General features: G+C 52.1%; 7 protein-coding genes across 7 annotated transcripts; 4 read left to right on the top strand and 3 right to left on the bottom strand.

Annotated features, from left to right (window-relative positions):
* Window positions 1-1697: 1697 nt before the first annotated feature.
* BGZ61DRAFT_432510 (uncharacterized protein) lies at window positions 1698-2367 on the bottom strand (the record flags this gene model as incomplete). The annotated part of the gene is made up of 1 exon (XM_046243882.1): window positions 1698-2367. The coding sequence occupies exon 1, from the start codon at window positions 2265-2267 to the stop codon at window positions 1698-1700; it is 570 nt and encodes a 189-aa protein (XP_046096403.1). The 5' UTR covers window positions 2268-2367.
* Window positions 2368-3354: 987 nt separating this feature from the next.
* Window positions 3355-3807, top strand: BGZ61DRAFT_485301 (uncharacterized protein; the record flags this gene model as incomplete). Its single annotated transcript, XM_046249694.1, has 1 exon — window positions 3355-3807. One exon carries the CDS (start codon window positions 3355-3357, stop codon window positions 3805-3807), a length of 453 nt encoding a protein of 150 aa, XP_046096402.1.
* Window positions 3808-4549: 742 nt separating this feature from the next.
* On the top strand, window positions 4550-5173 carry BGZ61DRAFT_296495 (uncharacterized protein; the record flags this gene model as incomplete). Its single annotated transcript, XM_046238634.1, has 1 exon — window positions 4550-5173. A coding segment is annotated over one exon (624 nt), but the record flags the coding sequence as incomplete, so codon positions are not given.
* Window positions 5174-5893: 720 nt separating this feature from the next.
* Window positions 5894-6130, top strand: BGZ61DRAFT_463641 (uncharacterized protein; the record flags this gene model as incomplete). The annotated part of the gene is made up of 1 exon (XM_046247422.1): window positions 5894-6130. A coding segment is annotated over one exon (237 nt), but the record flags the coding sequence as incomplete, so codon positions are not given.
* Window positions 6131-7961: 1831 nt separating this feature from the next.
* Window positions 7962-8814, top strand: BGZ61DRAFT_368884 (FMN-dependent dehydrogenase; the record flags this gene model as incomplete). The annotated part of the gene is made up of 3 exons (XM_046241921.1): window positions 7962-8000; window positions 8047-8109; window positions 8197-8814. Coding segments are annotated over 3 exons (720 nt in total), but the record flags the coding sequence as incomplete, so codon positions are not given.
* A 307-nt stretch (window positions 8815-9121) lies between these two features.
* Window positions 9122-10518, bottom strand: BGZ61DRAFT_499456 (uncharacterized protein; the record flags this gene model as incomplete). Its single annotated transcript, XM_046251407.1, has 5 exons — window positions 9122-9364; window positions 9396-9528; window positions 9586-10052; window positions 10084-10179; window positions 10333-10518. 5 exons carry the CDS (start codon window positions 10516-10518, stop codon window positions 9122-9124), a joined length of 1125 nt encoding a protein of 374 aa, XP_046096398.1.
* A 1475-nt stretch (window positions 10519-11993) lies between these two features.
* On the bottom strand, window positions 11994-13617 carry BGZ61DRAFT_368880 (general substrate transporter; the record flags this gene model as incomplete). The annotated part of the gene is made up of 2 exons (XM_046241920.1): window positions 11994-13039; window positions 13098-13617. 2 exons carry the CDS (start codon window positions 13615-13617, stop codon window positions 11994-11996), a joined length of 1566 nt encoding a protein of 521 aa, XP_046096397.1.
* Between the last annotated feature and the right edge of the window lie 3862 nt (window positions 13618-17479).

The following is a 17479-nucleotide window of genomic DNA, read 5'->3' as shown; positions in this document are numbered from 1 at the left end:
GTTGGCTTCCGCGAGAGGTACATTCGTAAAGGTGAGGTCGATAGTATTTCCGTGTGGGTTTGTGGGGACGTCTAAGGTGTTCAGTAGGCTGAGGTCGTTTTCGGATGCCCAATGGGCAATCTCGTGGCCGCGGTTCGTGGTCGGGCCTGTCTGCCAAGTGTGATGTCGAGCATTGAAGTCGCCTGCCACAAGGCAGCGATCGGGGATCGGCCATTGCAGCAGAGTGTCCAGCGCATCTCTTTCGTCGTTCTGGCGATAGAAGTTGACGATTATTGTATCGTTGACCGTAAGCCACAGAATATCACGGCTTATGTAGGGTCGGTTTTGGTCTGCTACGAGTTGGGAATCTCGGCGGATATATGTCATGACCCTGGGTCGGGTGCTGTTGTTGTTCCAGGCTTCAACTGGAGAGTATGTGTTATATGCAGGGTGAGTCTTCGTGAGGCAACGGGAGTTTGCTATCGTTGTCCATGGTTCTTGGAGGAGAACGATATCGTATCGTTCCGAGTCTGCCAGTGCGAGGGCACAGTCGTGGACTGGCGGGACCTTGCCGACGTTGGCTTGAAAGACTCGGAGAGTCTTTCTGTCACGTCTTCGTGTCCGTGGGCGTCTACTCGTCCCCTTGGTCGTGGGTGCGCGTGATCAACACGATGCGGCGCTTCCTTGGAGAGCCAGGTCTTGGGTGCTCGGGTTCCTCCTCCGCCTCCGGGGTTGTGGCCACCATTATGCATGAGGGCGCTCTCGACGCGGCCGGGCTGGGGGCCCGTGGGCTCGATCGTTCTTGCGACCCGGTGCTGTCTTGCTGAGGGCCGTTTTGCTGTATGTCTTGCTGTAGGTCAGGTGCGTGCTGTTGCGATCCTGCGTTGCGCTGGCGATATGTTTCCGCGCCTACAGCTCGGACATGGTCCCTTTGTACTTTGGTCAACCGGCGGAACACGCCGTGTACCTTCTTCGGGCGGGCTGGGCATTCGGCGAAGTTGGCGCTGTGCGGGCCGAGGCAGTTGGCGCATTGCTCGGGGGCGGTACAGTCCCCGGACTCGTGGCCGTCGGCTTTGCCGCAGCGTTTGCACAGGGGGAGCCGATGGCAGGTACGTGACGGGTGGTAGTCCAAGCATATATTGCACTGCCTTGGCCGGTCGGTCTTCTTGATGCGCCTTGCTGGTCGGCTGTTGAAGAGGCGCCCAATGTTTATTGACGGGTTCAAGAAAAGACACAAGCAGAGATTTTGTCAGGGGGCTGTCCGATTGTTGCCGTGCGGGGCGTATGTTGACAGGCTTTAGACCAGTCTGAATTTCAATTTCTTCATTCATGGCAGCATCGCTGTCGACCTCATTACCGTAGAGGTCGACCAGCTTGCAGGGGTAGTCTGGGACTAGGTAGGTAAACCACTCCTGCCGGGTCTCTATGGCAGTGGCACCCAGATCGGCTGCCCATTCGGTCTGTCTCTGTACGAGGAGGTCGCGGGTGGTTATGTCGGCGGCAAGTACGGCCCATCCGGACCTGACTTGGAGCACCCGGGGGATCTTGCGTGGGTCCACTCCGAGTTTCCGGGATATATGGGACCGGATTGCGTAGTCGTTGTGGGTCCTGGCCGGAGCTTCCGCGTCCAGCCGGATGAAGACGCGGAGGTCCTCTCGGGGTGGGGCACCTGCGGTCGGTTGTCCCTGGCGATGAGGGGGTTGTTGTTGTTGGCGATGTTATTGATAGTGTCGGGGTTGGTGGGCGAGGGCATTGTTTGCGGCCGGGGGCGAGGCCGCGACCGTGCTATATGTCGGTACCGGAACAGATTTAGCGTCGTTAAGTGCTTGATTCCAGGCGTCTAAGAAGCTGTCGGCAAACTTTTGAGCGAATTCCCGTTCGGGTCCAGTGGTGAATTGTTTTGCTGCTTCTTCAAATTTAGCGCAGAAGGCCTGAAACACCTTCAACTTGGCATTGTACTCCTCCACACGGTCGCGCGCGAGCTTAGTGGCTGCTTCAAAAATAGAGACTGGTTGCTGTTCATTAGTCGGGGTAGGGTCAGGGGAGGGTTCAGGGTGGGCGAGCTGGGCTCCTTCCGTGGCCGCAGCAGTAGAGATGGCATTAAGTGGTGAAGACGGCGTTTGGGCCGTCCTCCCGAAGGCGGGCGGGACACCAACAGGTCCATTCACGACAGCGGGGCTGTTTTGCAGGAGGGCAGTGCGGGCTCTTCGATTGAGATTGGCGGGGGTATGAATTCCCAGGTCGAAAGGATCTGAGACATCAGGCGGGCGGGTGGTGGCAGATGCCATCGCCGCCGCTATGGGCTGCGCGAAGCGCAGGTTTGTGGCTGTTGTGGTGCACTTGTTAAGAAAATTGGTGTAATTGGGGCTACTTTCTTAACATCTGCATGCCAAGAAAGTAAGATGACAAAGGAAGGTGGTGGGATATGTGTATGTATGTATGTATGTGTATTTTTCGTCCGACGGGCCATGAGGCCCGTGAAAGTCCCCTATTGGGGCACAGGACGTGCTGGGCTAAACTATCTACAAATGCTGCCGCACTGGGTCCCACTCATACTATCTGCAAGGCCTCTTGGATCGGAGCCGCATACGTGCTCAGTACCTCCAAAAAGGCACTTTTCTACTTATAGCCTGCTCTATAGTAGTTTGCGCTAAAGCACGTCCCGTAGGACATCAATACAGGTAATCCAAGATAGGTTCCCATGCAACAGCCACTCCATCTAGCTCATCCAGCATATTATCGGCTTAAAGGCGCATTCTTTCAAGAGGGCATCCCGTCAGCGGGAACAGATCCCTCTCCAGCCGAGAATTCTCTTGCACAGATAGATCAAGTAGCTTTCCACACCCTAGAGCAGGAAGTCCATGTCCTCTAAGATCGCCAGTAGCTGCGACCAAAGCTGTGCATCCTCGGGGAAAACCCTCGCGGGAGAAAACCCCAAGGCGGCCAGAACGCTGTTTTGTGGAGGAGACAATCGCCTCGTTCCACGGTCTCCAGGTAGGCTCTGTACCATTTTGACCCAGCGGTTTGTGTCTGGTGGCCTCACTCAGTGAGACAAATCGTCGGGGCCCGGTTGTATTCCAGGCAGCAGCCGAAGCTGCAGAAGAAAGAGGTTCTCTGGGCAGTGCGGAACTGCAGAGGTCGGTCATGTAGCTTCAAGCTACAAAAGGCAGGGAGGCATTGAGGCCTCGTACAGAGAGGTCCCAAGAGGTCCCAAGAGGTCCCAAGAGGTCGAGCAGCTGGTGGCTGCTTGTGTTGTCTGGGCAGCCGAAGCTGCAGAGGTCGGTCAATGCAGTGTGACACTGCAAGTGAGGGCGGGGGCACGACGGCCCATAAAATCGAGCAGCCGAGGCTGCAGAAGGATGTCGTCGAGGCGCGATGGCTCGAAGAAGGTCGGGGGGCAACAAGGCCCGAAGTGTCAAGCAGCAGGATGCTGCGAGTTGTCGTCTGGGCAGCCAAAGCTGCAGAGGTCGGTCGGACGGGAAGTTGAGGGCGCGAAGCCCAGAATGTCGGGGGCTCGCGAAGCCAGGAAGTCAAGGCTCAAAGGAGCCGGAGGCAACACACATAAGAAAAGGGCCCGAAGGCATGTCAAGAGCTCGCGAAGCTCAGTGTCGTCGGGGCAGCGTGACGCTGCATAGGGAGTCGAGGGCGCGAAGCCCAGAATGTCGGGGGCTCGCGAGGCCAGAAAGTCGAGGCTCAAAAGAGCCGGAAGCACCACAGAGGAGAAAAACAAGGCGATGTCAAGAGCTCGCGAAGCTTATTAATTTCATAGGGGCAAGCATCGCAAAGAACGGTCAACTCTCTGAATCCCTTTCTTGCGGCAGCTGTTAGAGTCCCGTTAGCTCCACAGCTGCACTTGCCGCCATTTTTGGCCTGCAGAAAATTTTCCGCTAGCAAAACGCTAACAGCGGGTGCCAAGGCAAAAATTTTTACAGGAGAGAGTTGTGGTGGGATATGTGGTAGCCCTTATCCTCTTCATATAGGGTAGGTTGGCGAGCGTAACAAGGCAGTCGAGTTCCCAGTCAACGCGTTGGCCTCTAACGGAGACACACGTTCATACAAGTTAAATGTATGATGGATGACTTTCTCATTTTTGGCTGCGAACTCCTGCTTGGTATCGATTTTATCTTGATTAGGGAGATATGTCCCAGTTGTCATGTCGTGGTCGAGAAAGCTATCCGCCCAACTCTGCACGCTAACCCCACCGTCACCAAAAATGGAGTGAGTAGCTCAGCCCAAGATACGCCGCTCGACAGTGCTACCAACTTCGCAGATTCCTCATGACTGCATATTGAGGCTCAACCTCGGAAGGTCCCACCGCTCAGCTTCCGTACGTACGTGATAAATGCGCTCAAGACTCAGTTCTCATCAGACGCCGAAATGGCGCGAGAAGTGCGCGAAGCTGACTTGGACAAGGGTGGGACTGTTTCCAGTGTTTGGCTCAATGGCCTTAACGCCTGGTCGATCTGTGAGGCGTCAGGGGTCCAACGCTATTTGAAGTAGATGGTCTCCTGCGCACAACTCCAAAGGTTTCATTAGGATGCACTAATAACACGTGAAGACACGCGTCAACATGCCTCCCGAGTCGTCTCTATTTGTAGGGGACGTTGAATACGACGAATTAAGCTCACCGGCGCCAGAATCAAGCATCTCCGCAGCCGAGCAACCCCGTTCACAACGGCCAATTTTCTCTGCGCCCTCTTCCTCCGCGTCATCCGCGTCTACGCATCAATCGCAGCCGAAGAAGCGTAAACTACGCGCGCCTGAAACGTGGAAGCACTTTCGTGTAGCTCAAGGAGACGAAGAGACACATCAGAACAACCAGAGACTCTGGTATTGTCATCAATGTCACAACCCGCCATGGCGAACAGTCTCGACCACAAGCGCCAAACGACATATGCGAAATGACCACGGCATTATCATTGATGACGAAGAAAGGCCAGCCAAGAAGGCACTTCAACAGTCTCTTGAAGTAGCTTTCACACGTGCAGAAGAGAAAAATCGAGCGATACTCTCCCGGGACGAAGAATCGATCCTACGGAATACGATCAAGCTTGACGCATTCTATGAAGCTCAAATCCAGCTGATCACGCGCCGCCGTCTCCCGCTCAACTGTGTCTCTTGGCCGGAATACCAAGCGCTTCTTTGCGCAGTTAACCCGAAGGCTGAGGAGGTCCTTATCCAGTCAGGTAATACGGTATTGGCTCATATTGAGCAGCCATACATCATGCATCGCGAGAACATCAACGCTCAATTACAGGCGGCAAAGTCACAAGTCCACTTCAGCATCGATCTATGGTCATCACCGCATCGCAAAGCCTTGCTCGGAATATGTGGGCAATGGGTTGATGAACACTACGAGCTCCGTGAGGCCCTGTTGGGTCTGCCGAACGTACAGTACAGTCACTCCGGAGAGACGATGTCGCGGCACTTGCTTGACACCATACGGTATTTCGATATCGCTGGCAACATTGGCTACTTTACATCAGACAACGCTACCGCCAATGACACTTGCCTGCGTGCTTAATCGACGGCATTGGCGAACGAGTTTGGCATTGGAATGGACCCCACCGAGCGCCGTGTTCGATGCGGAGGCCATATTATCAACCTCTGCCTCCAGGCGTTTCTCTTCGCCTCCAGCAAAGAGGCACTCAACGCGGCAATTGACGAGGCAGATCGTAACGCGGACACCACGGTTGTTGAGTCTTTACTGACGCAATTGCGGCAAAAGAACAACAAGGGTAAACACCAGAAGGTTCCAGAGGATCAAGCCGGATGGCGATCGATGGGCACCCTTGGTAAACTTCACAATATCGCCGTGTTCATCCGGAGTTCCACAGTGCACAGTGATGCTTGGCAACGTCTGGCAGGTCGTGCACTCGGCATTGACAATGCAACGAGATGGAATTCGTGGTACATTCTACTTCGGACCGCCCTCGAGAAGAAAGACAAACTTATGGTGTTTCAGCAAGAGCATCATAAGGCCCTGGGTGAAGACTGTCTCACACAGGATGACTGGGATGTCCTTAGGCTAACGGCGGACTTCCTCCAACCCTTCTGGCAGGCTACACTGGCGCAGCAGAGGAAGTGGTCATCGTTAGATCAGTTACTTTACCACATGGACATCTTGCTCAAGCATTTCGAAGATGCCAAGGTAAATTATTCATTCGACCTTGTTTGGCGTGATGCTTGACGGTGCTAACTGTGTTATAGAAGATGCACAGCAATAATCAGCGTCTCATCCACTCTATCCATATGGGCTGGTTTGTGCTTGATAAGTACTACTTTAAGACCGATGAGACGCCTGTGTACTCCGCGGCATTACTTCTCCACCCGTCAAAGCGACTGAAATACCTCCGCCAGAACTGGCACGACGATTGGCATGATGGTGCGATCAATAAGGCCAGGCAGATCTGGAGTCACTACAAAGATATTCCTGTTGCCAGTGCTCCAGAGGAGGCACCAGAAATTCAGATGACAGCGTATGATAAGCTGGCGCAGTCGCTCGATGTGACAGAGACGCATGACTATGAGGATGAGCTGGAGAAGTTTATTAACGGTTCTCCCTGCAAGATCGCAGTTAGTCCCCTTGCGTGGTGGACCAGAGAGGAGCAACGGATGGAATACCCGCGGCTACATAAGATGTCCATTGACATATTTTCGATTGCGCCAATGTCGGACAAGGCCGAACGTGTCTTCTCAGGTGCTCGCCGTACTGTTTCGTATGATCGTGCACGCCTTGGGGCAGAGACAATTGAGATGACAGAGTGCCTTGGGAGCTGGAACAAGAACGACCTTATTCGAAAGGTGCATGTACCGCGAGCTGATGCTAATTAGACTGAGGATTAGGTATAGAAGCGGTGAATACATTCGGGCTGAAAGCACCCCTATGTCATGTCTTGGCATTTACTGATAAGCTAATCAATCAGTATCAGTAGCATGGTAATCAATCAATCAGTATCAGTATAGGCCTTATCAATCAGTACTGCTTGTTGAGAAGTCTGACTGTAACCCATTCTCGATTGCCAGGCTGCACTGCTTTTGCTCTTCCACGTCGTTCGGAGCCGGTAACCACCATTGCTGATGAGATAATGCCCATCATAAACCCAGTCTCGTCGAAGTTGTAGAAATCCGCATCCAAGATGCCATACTTGGCCTTCATGTTCCGCACAAGTTTGAACCACGCGTCAATTATAACCGGATCTTCGCATAAGGCTCTCCGGTAGTCGTAGGCGCGATTAAAACGCGTCAGGAGCTCTGGTTGTCGCTTGACGAAGTGTGCGGCCCAGTGCTGTCCGACGCGTCCTCCGACGCGTTCCGAGAGGAGGAGGTTGGCCATTTCTTCAACACCACTGAGCCGAGGGGGAAATCCTCGCGAATCTAGGTCAAGAATAAACTTGACTAGAGTCTCTTCTTCAGGCTGGGTCAATCTCATAGAGTTGGCGCGGGTATCGCGTCGAGCGCATCGTCCGTTCATTCTGTTCCGTAATGTATTGCGATTAACATCATAGATCGTAGCAGCTTTGAGAAGGCTTAGTTTGGGGTTTTGTTTGATAGCCTTAATAGCAAGGAGTAGATTGGACTCTTTAGTTTTAGGATCCATATTGTGTGGTTGAAGAAAGGGAAGTTGGAATATAGAGGGTAGGGGTTTTATAGTGGAGGTGCCAACTCGCTTGTATTCGCAACTCGCTTGTCAACCACGTTAAATAGAATTAAGATAATAATAATAAAAGCTCTTAATTTCTAGCTAAGGGATATACCTAGAGTCTATCTTTTATATATATTAAAGATAGCTACTGTCAAAGGCGGCAGTCCGTCGCCGCTGCACAGAGGCCGGGGCCTTGTAGGTCCCGGGGACCGGGATCGTAGTTACAGAGCCGGCGATGTAGTCTGAGATAAGAGGAGAAAGAAATGAAAGTCGCGTTATCTAGGAAAGCCGGAAATGAGATTATTGTGCGTCTCAGGATGACCCCGAAATGTGACATTTAGTCAAAGCCGCCGCCGCAAACAGGATCCTTTACGTAGTCAGTCCGACTACCCAGCGACACCAGCTTGGCCTGACAACAGAAGCCTTCGATAGCATCGAGCTTATTCATGGAAGAGATCGCCACGGCTAAGCCACACGAGGACCAGGTTCTATTTCAGTAGGTGAGGGCGGTGACTTCCTTCATCCAAGACCTCCGTTTCTTCTTGGTCTCAACTAACCGGACCAAAATTTAGATCTATGTATCAACCAATGAAACTGAGAACAAAGCTCTCTTTCAGCGAATCGAGCAAACAGGAGCAAAAGCTCTGGTTCTCACTGTCGACTCTGCAGGAGATCGCACACCACATCGGGTGGTACGCTACGTTCCAGACATCAACATAACCCGTGGAGACGAATTTCATTACATGACGTGGGACTTTTTCCAGGAGATCCAGAGCCTTACTAGACTTCCCATTATACCCAAGGGTATTCAGTCTGTCGAGGATGCAAAGATGGCGGCCAAGATTGGCGTCCGAGCCATATTCTTGTCGAACCACGGCGGCCGGGCCCTTGACGGCTCACCGTCGGCATTTGACGTCACTCTGGAGATTCGACAGAAAGCTCCAGAGATTTTCGACCAAATGGAAGTCTACGCGGATGGGGGAATCCGATACGGAACAGATGTCTTGAAATTACTTGCGCTGGGCGTCCGCGCTGTTGGCCTTGGACGACCTTTCATGTTTGCAAACATGTACGGGGCAGCCGGCGTTTCAAAAGCCTTGAATCTCCTGCGACAGGAGACCATCAGCGCTGCAGCCAATGTCGGGGTGGCTGACATTCAGAGGGTTACACCCGAATATGTGGACTTTTGAAGCCGCAGTTGTGGCACGACGCCGGTATTGCTTTAATGATTTGTATGGCGCTTTCCTGTGTACGACTCACCAAGCTCATAGATAGTGTATTTGCGGAAGGCAATTACTAGGCCGACATGACTCTTACACAGGCATGACTTCTATAGCCTCTAATTCGCTCTTTTTCCCCCTTTGACCCGCAGGTACATCCGTGTAAAGGCGGTGAAGCTAACTCCCCTAACAAGGCCAGGTCTTAGGCGTATATCGGAACAAAAGTTGGGTTCAATACAGGATAAGGCCAATTCCAGTACGCTCTAGAGCTACATCTCTATCCTCTAACTACTATACAAGGGAGAACCTCTTCGTCGCTATCAAGCAGCTCCCACTGACTCCTTCGTCTGCGAATGCTAGGTTGCGTCTTCCGACCGCAGGCACGTGCTCCTGTAGTTCTTTCAGCTCCAAGAACAGCTGACTGGCTGCGCGTCTGGCGCTGGGATGAGGTACTGGCCTGACTACTAGCCTGTATGCTGGCCTGTTGGCTCGCTTCCAGTGCAAGCCTAGGTAGTGTTGACTTGTAGAGGTGTCCTGGTGGTCGACCTCACTGCCCTGGTGCCTGGCTTGCTGGTTTTCTGGCTGGCTGGCTGACTACTGGGTTGGCTGTTTGCCTCGATGGCTAGTCGCGCTGGAATAGCCTGTGTGATGTTCTTAGCTCTGCCGCGGAGAGCAGTGGCGATCCTAGGATCGAGAATTCGTTGGTATGGATCTCGAGAGGGTGGCTCTCGTAGGTGTCACCGCGGATGGACCTCCCACTTGGTGAAAGGCGTGCCACTCCCCAGCTTTGAGTAAATCTTATGGCAGCAGGGAATACCAACCTCGGTCGAAACAGAGCAGTCCTCACTGCAATCCATAAGAGGGTCAGGGAATGGGTTCTTTCTCGTCGACAATGCTTTCTTTACCAGCCGACATTGTTTCGTAATCAGCCCAAGACCCTTCGAAGAGAGTACTGTCCGGAGTTCGCCTAGATACTCCGAGCTGGACCCTATATACTCTCGTGAGGTAAGTACCTCGTCCGCCGCGCAAGCATCATTGAAATCTCGCTCCTGGTCCTTCATCATGTCCTGTATAGCCTCGATAAGCCGATATAGATGGTCTATGCCATTCAGAAGATAGGTCTTGATATTGTTGCTCGCTTGTGTCCCAGATGTGACGCGGATGCTGAAGTTGCGATACTTCCGTATGAAACAGCGAGCCCACTGGGCCTTGCTGGCCATGTAGGTCCCGTGGAGGTACCGCAGGGATAGCTCGCTGGTCGTCAAACTCCTTACACAAGGTTGCCAATGCCTTCTCGTGAGCCTCCTCGGTCTCGGTGAACAAGGAGGAGAAAGTCTGGCTGTTTTTGGAGTTGGTGCAGTCGGCTTAGCCAGCATTATGGCTGCGAAGATACGAGGAGCGAGCCCGCTCATCGCAGTGGACATTGAACAGAAGCGTTTAGACCTTGCAGTAAGGGGTAACACACACAATCCTCAACTCAGATCAAACCGTGGATCCAGTACGGGAGATCCAGCGAATTTGTCCTGGAAACGGCGTTTTTCTTGCCGTCGATTGTTCTGGAGTCTCCACTGTTATTGAGCAGATGATACGGTCACTGGGATCTAGGGGGGAAGCAGCGACAGTCGGAGCACCAGCTCCAGGTAAATGCGTGAGCCTGGCTGTGCTCACGCACATCATTAAAGGAACGCAATACATTGGTAGCTGCGAGGGTGACTCGATTACTTCAGAAGTGAGTCACAACCCCACAGGTTGCTATCAGCCTGCGACTCGTAGCCTGCGACTAATAAGAACACCTAGATGATCCCCTATCTCATTGAACAGCACTCTCAGGAACTATTCCGCTTGAAACGCTAGTCAAATTCTACAAAATTGAGGATTATGACGAAGCGTTCCAAGACATGCGGAAGGTTAGAGTAGTGATACCTGTTCTGCTGTTCAAGTAAGCTCATGATGCCTTTCTTTGGTGTATAAGTTCTGTGGAATACTAGACCATGTATGGCTCAGCCCTTTCACCTTTAGAGAAACTAGAGGCATGCTATTTGCGTCCTGTTCAGATTTATTCCTCATGTGAAACCAGGCTGCAGTTGGCATCGAGAGCGTTCACATGGACCAGAGTCGTGGGATCAAGCTCTGTCGCTAACCTTTTTTGGTATCCCAGACCGTTAACAGCATTGTAGCAAATGGATAGGGGTACCAGCCCGCCGCCACAGAAAACGTGACATTGAAATTGAATGTATTCTCTCTCTTAACCTCAACCGTGCCGGTTGGGACTTTACTGTTATGCAGGCCGCTCAGGCCGACCACTATTCTCTAGATCTCAAAAGTCGAGCATTAAAACGTTAGACTTTGCGAGCGTATGTTCTGAACCAACTTACAGCAGCGCTCGCAATAGTCCAGACTGCGGATCAGGGCAGGGAATACGGACGCCCGGTGTGGGCGCTAAGTGCGCTAGGTTGTTGGCATGGTGTTACAAAACCAGGGTACCCATGATTGTTGCTGTGCCAACCATTTTGTTTTGGATATTTCTGATCAATTTACTGGTGCGACCCAGATCAACACGGCCCGTTTCAAGGGACGCATCATCCTAGTCGTCAATCCACGAACGCCCGTCGTGGATTGATTATTGATCTTGAATTGCAGTCCGGACTAATGGTCCAAATGGTCTGGACTATTGCGAGCGCTGACTTACAGTATGAGAGGGTCTAGAAAATAAGAGTAATTACTTGCATCTGTGGCTCCTAGCAAACCTCTTGCGGAGACACATGCCAGAAGTCGATCGCCCTACATCGTAGTTGATGGGTCGAATAGCTAGATTATACGCGGCTCCTGCAATACTAACAAGATCATTTTGTATTCGCGGTCTTGCTTCATACATAAGTGCTATCTAGATTCTGCCACTCATGAAAGCCCTAAATATACACGTCTCCTAATGCTACTGATGATGATATCTTCTAGGTCAGGACTTGAACTAGGAGGCAGAAAGTTTCAACGTCCATCTTGCCACTCAACCGATATCACGCATATGCACCATTAAGTATCCGTGTGATTGCAACTCCCGCTACATCGCTGGCTGCGTTGGTTTTGGGACCAACTCCCGTGTCCATCGACGTGACCGCCGCGTCGATGCTCCAAGTCGTTCAGGTTGGCACTTAACCTTTATTATGGGGGTCGCTAGCGTCGTCGACGTGGGTGGCGATTCCAGATGTTGTGATCTTGTCTGCGATATCGCCTTCTTTTGGGACCGGTGCGTTCTCTCCTTCGAAGACTCGCGCCATCTCCTCGAGACTATGACCTCGCGTCTCGGGGAATGTGAAATAGATCACAATACCGCCAGTGGCGAGAATGAACACATATAGTAGGTAGTATTTCCATGAAATCGCCTCGAGCGCGATAGGATTGATGAAGATGTTGAAGAAGACGGCTGTAGCGGTCGACACCCACATTGTAGAAAGGCCACGGGCGCGCAGATTGTATGGCCAGATCTCGACGGGGTACGCCACCACTAGGGGTGTGAAAGCCAGAGAGAAGCACCCATACATAAGGAAGAGGAACGGGACAACAGCTGTACCGACCTCTGCTGATCCTCCCTTCGCAAAGGTGGCCGAAAGCGCGGTGATCAGGATGTAAGAGATGAGCATGCCAGTGGTGGCCGCCAGGAAGAGAAAACGACGCCCAACACGGTCGACGTTGAATGCGCCGATCAGGGAGCACAGGAGATTCCAGATCTGCAGGAACCCATTGATGAGAGTCTGCTGCGTGACGGTGGTGATGCCAATAGTAGTAAGCACTGGAGCCAGGTAGTAACCTGCAACGTTTTGGCCGGCCCATTGGTCAAAGACTCCCAGGAAGATGGTGATAAACGTTCTTTTCCGGTTGGGAGCGGTGGCAACCATTTCTCGATACGAGCTGCTTTTCTGGAACTCACGCTCCATTTGGATGCTTCGGGTTATTTCCGCAAGCTCGAACGCTGCTAAGAGGGACGTCTCGTCATCTTCTGCATGGTACTTGACGAGGAACGCGCGAGCCTCTTGGTATCGTTCTTTGGAGGCCAAGAAACGCGGAGATTCCGGCGTCATTATTAGTCCAGGAAGTACAAGTATTGGAAGTAGTAGTTGGAAGATGGATGGGATACGCCAGGACCAAGAATTGTCGTAGTTGCGGGTGCCGTACGTGGACCATGCGGCGAGGAAAGAGCCTGCAACTTTCTCAGCATTCACGGTTTCTTACATGCATTTTCTGGGATAAACACTTACCAACGTACCACCCACACATGTAAAGGCTGGTGAGAATGCCGCGGTGAGTAGGATAAGCCGTTTCGGTCATCAATAGAGGCACGCAACCGCCAAAAAAAGCACTCGCAATGCCAACAATGACGCGTGATATGACAAACATGGGTACGTTCGTAGCTCCGGTCTGCAGACCCACGCCGACGCATAGAAACATGTAGCCCATAAGGATGGTTGGTTTGCGACCGAAGCGATTAGAGGACCATGCGACGACGGGGAAGAAGAAGATGGAGCCGAGGTTTTGGGCGCCGCTAATGAATCCGAGCCACGCGCCCTTGGGATGTTTCATGAACGACTGCCAGTGTGGGAGGGCGAGTAAGCCATTCAGCATTGACCCATCGTAACCGTTACCTGAAGAGAGGAGGAAAAGGCTCATGAGGCAGAAGTTGAGGAAGATTTGGTTTCGCTTCTTATACCATGGCCTGTCATTCGGAGGTAGAACCGCGGCAAGTTCCGGTCCCACAGACTTGAAAGTGTTGGCAGCCATGTTGATGCGGCGAAAGGGGGTGCTTAGGAGAGACAAAATGAAGGCATTGGTTCGCCGTGTCGTTGCCCTTCCCAGTCCCGGAAACGTTGAGATCGAAGGGATGGCAACTATGTTTTTATAGTGAATTGCGGGCTCGTGGAGCCCTGACAACCGCGAAACCACCCGAGTCATGCAGAACGGTCAGGATTCCCCGCGGGCCCCGGATTCAAAACACGGGAAACTGCTCTAAACGAGCGGGCTGATGCCGCAAATGCCAGCGACCAGGTCTTGGGCCAATTGGAAAGCTCCTGAGGTCGACCGAGTATTTACTCTAGTCAAGCTTGCGGGGAGTTTCGGCATAAGTCGAGCGCCCTGAGCGCTAATTGAAATCTGCAGCTAGGTCCGGAAGGGGCAAGTCCGACGTTCCCCGCTTCCCGTCGTAATCGGGATGCATCTGAACGAGATCGGCGGTGCCGATGGAACTCTACATGCCTGGCGGGCGACCCTTCATCCGTGCTTTAAGGCGGGGAACCCTGCTAATCCCCAGACTCCTTTGAAGGTGCCATGCTGATCGGGACAATATCCGACCCGACCCGACACTATACTTGTTAGATTGGATCATGTACAGAGCATCGGATCGGGTGGTCACGTGCTGACAGCCGGGGTCCGGCCGAGGGGTCACCAACCCTTTGCCGGGCACAGCCTGAATAGGAAGGCGGTCAGGGAAGCCTATAACCCCTGACCAGCGCCGAGATAGCCCAGGGAGGAGGACAGAATATACACAGTGATTAGGGACGAAGTGATCGAGGTGCCACGCGAGCTTTCCGACAAATATTCCTTTCCTTGCAGAACTGCTCGAACTCGGCGGATTGGTGACTCTCGTGGCCGTCTACCACTAACATTCGATATTTGCCTTTTGTGCGACCGGCAGTATGTTTATCGAAATGCTGTATCCATTCAAAGCCAGTTGTATTATCAGTCCATCCATTCTCAGTAGGCTTAATAACCCAAGAGGGCAGGAGGTTGCCTTCTGTGTACCAATTGCCGAGATGGTAAGACCCCTTGACGACGATGAACGGCGGGAGCGCCCAACCTTCAGCATTGGTCCCTTGGATCACTGTAACCCATTCCCGATTGCCTTGCTGCACTGCTTTTGCCTTTCCACGTCGTTCTGCGCTGGTAACTACCATTGCAGACGCAATCATGCCCATCATAAAGCCAGTCTCGTCAAAGTTGTAGAAATCTGCATCGAGGATGCCATACTTAGCCTTCATATTCGCCACAAGCCGAAACCACGCGTCAATAATGGTTGGATCTTCGCAGAGAGCTCTCTGGTAGTTGTATGGGCGATTAAAACGCGTCTTGAGCTCTGGTTGTCGCGCAACGAAGTGTGAAGCCCAGTGCTGCCCGACGCGTCCTGCATCGCGCTCTGCCAGGAGGAGATTGGCCATTTCTTCAACACCACTGAGCCGGGGCGGGAATCCTCGCGAATCTAGGTCAAGAATGAACTTAATTAGAGTCTCCTCTTCAATTGGAGTCATTCTCATCGAATTGGCGGGAAGGTCTTGTCGAGCGCGTCGTCCCTTCATTCTGGCGTATAGTGTGGTATAGCTGACAGTATAGACTCTAGCAGCCTCTCGTATGCTTAGTTTCGGGTTTTGTTTGATAGCAGTAATAGCAAGAGTGAGATTGGCTTCTTTAGAATTTGAAGACATCATTTGTAGTTGGAGAAAAGGTGGTTGGGAAGAAGAAGGTGAGAAATCTAAGTGGAGTGATCCGTTCGCTTGTCTGATCCGTTCGCTTGTTGTTGCAAGGTAGCTAGATATGATTGGTTAAGGACCAACGGGAGCAGACCCACAATAGGGGCTCCGCTCCCACGTACTAAACGGCGCTGTATGCGCGATTCCCTATGTAGAAAACAAGGCTCATTCATTATCTCTATTGATGGATCCGTTACGGTCAATTCGATCAGATGGATAGGGATCAATACAGTGATGATGATGTTGATGATTACTTGTGCCGGTCATCCGGATCGGCCGAAAGAGGGGTTTTCATACCCCCCTTCTGACTAAGGTCAGGATATCAATCTATCCGAGGTTTCGTCATACAGGGTCATCATCCAACAGGAATGGCTAGCTAACGTATTGGCTGCTGGGAATCTAGGCATGCGAAGCTGTTGCGGGAGTCGCTACACCTCACTTTTACCCGCATCGAGGCCGTCAAGACACAGCATGACAAGCTGGATAGCAACAACAAGCTCATGGAAAATTATATTGAGGATTTGGTGAGTGCGAGCAAGGCCGTGGCTTCGGGAAGCCGCGAGAAGAACTGAATATTTCGTGGCTCGCTCGGCTCCCTTTCCTCATCCCCGTCGTCGCAGCATAAGAACGCACCCACCATAAGCACGGGAAAGATGTTTCCGTTGGTATTGAAAGTTGATTCTCATTTTCACGCTTCATGCAAGAGACGCATTTATCATGCCCAGTATATGTTGGATCTTCTTGCCAGTGTCTACTATATTTAGACTCTGGTTCATTCAGTAGTTACATGTTGGAGGTGACTGATTCTTGCCCCCCTGTGAGGGAACGATCATGTGACTTTCATACTTTATGAATAGTCTCACTTTATGAATATTGTGTAAATAGCTTTAAGTTAGAGCTTTCCTTAGGAATCTCTTTCTCTCCTTGTAAACAATCATTTTACCCCAAGTTGCACTCGACCTCGTTCATGCTCTTGTCCCGTCACAGTTTGCCTTTCAAGAAGGGAGACCGCGCCAAAACCGTTGGAGTGAGTCTGATTGAGTGGAACTCAGAGGGCAAGATTGTCAGAGTGACTATTACTGCTAGAGCCATAAATAGTGGAGGGAAGGATATTGAAAATCTAAAGAGAGTGGTCGTTGAGACTGAAGGATGCCCTGAGCAGTGATATTGTCGCCTTGTTGTTGTTGTTGTTGTTGTTGTTTAATTACCGTCGTGAGGGCATCTAGATGCCCACAGAATCCCCTATGGGGCAAGACGACGTGCTAGGCTGGTGTCGTTGTTGTTGTTGTTGTTGTTGTTGTTGTTGTATTATTACCGTCGTGAAGACATCTAGATGTCCACAGAATCCCTTATGGGCAAGACGACGTGCTAGGCTAGAATCTTCAGCTAAAGAAACCTAGGTCTAGGGTAGCTAGCTTCGGCCGGAGCCGTCAGCTTGCTGAGACTAACCCGGGGCCGGGGCCACGGGCCCAGCGGGCCCGTGGCTCGGACCCGCAGTCCGTATCACGCGCAAGACTAATATCCTTCCACGCGAGTCGAGATTGCGATCCTTCTTCCTCCTCCATCTAGCAATTAAGCGGCCCTATTTGACCTATTATTTCGAGCCCGGCATCCGTCAGCGGATATCCAGGGCCAGCCCGACGACTGCAATAGCATCCGATTTTTGAGGGAACCAGGGGAAAACCGCGTTCGAGGCTGCTGTACAGCGCGGCGCGTCTTCAAGCCCGGGCTTGCGACCGAACCTTCCGACTGCCGAGGAATAAGAAAGACAAAAAAAAAAAAAAAAAAAGGGAAAAGGAATGTGTTTTTGGGATCTGGGGCCGAAGCGGCTGTAGCTGCAGTTTCTGGGGGTTTCTAGGCGAGGGTTCCTAGCGGTGATGGGGGCAGATATCTTGAAAGAAATGCACTGCCTCTATCATCGCGACGAACTCGCCGTAATCTTGTCCTATTACGCGGTTGATCGTCAGCTTCGGAAAAAGCCCCAACTTTATCCGATGGCGACGATCAACCTTACGGCAATAGAAGGGATGGTCGGGTGATTTCCGCCGTCCGCACGAGCACTCAAGCTGTGCGTCGTCATGGGCAAATCTCTCGTGGTATGCAGCAAAGTCTCCGTGGCCGGA

Source organism: Ilyonectria robusta, assembly GCF_021365365.1.
Source record: "Ilyonectria robusta strain PMI_751 chromosome Unknown BGZ61scaffold_35, whole genome shotgun sequence".
In the NCBI taxonomy this organism is placed as follows: domain Eukaryota; kingdom Fungi; phylum Ascomycota; class Sordariomycetes; order Hypocreales; family Nectriaceae; genus Ilyonectria; species Ilyonectria robusta.
Note: the sequence above shows the minus strand (reverse complement) of the source record. Positions and strands in the feature narration are given on the sequence as shown.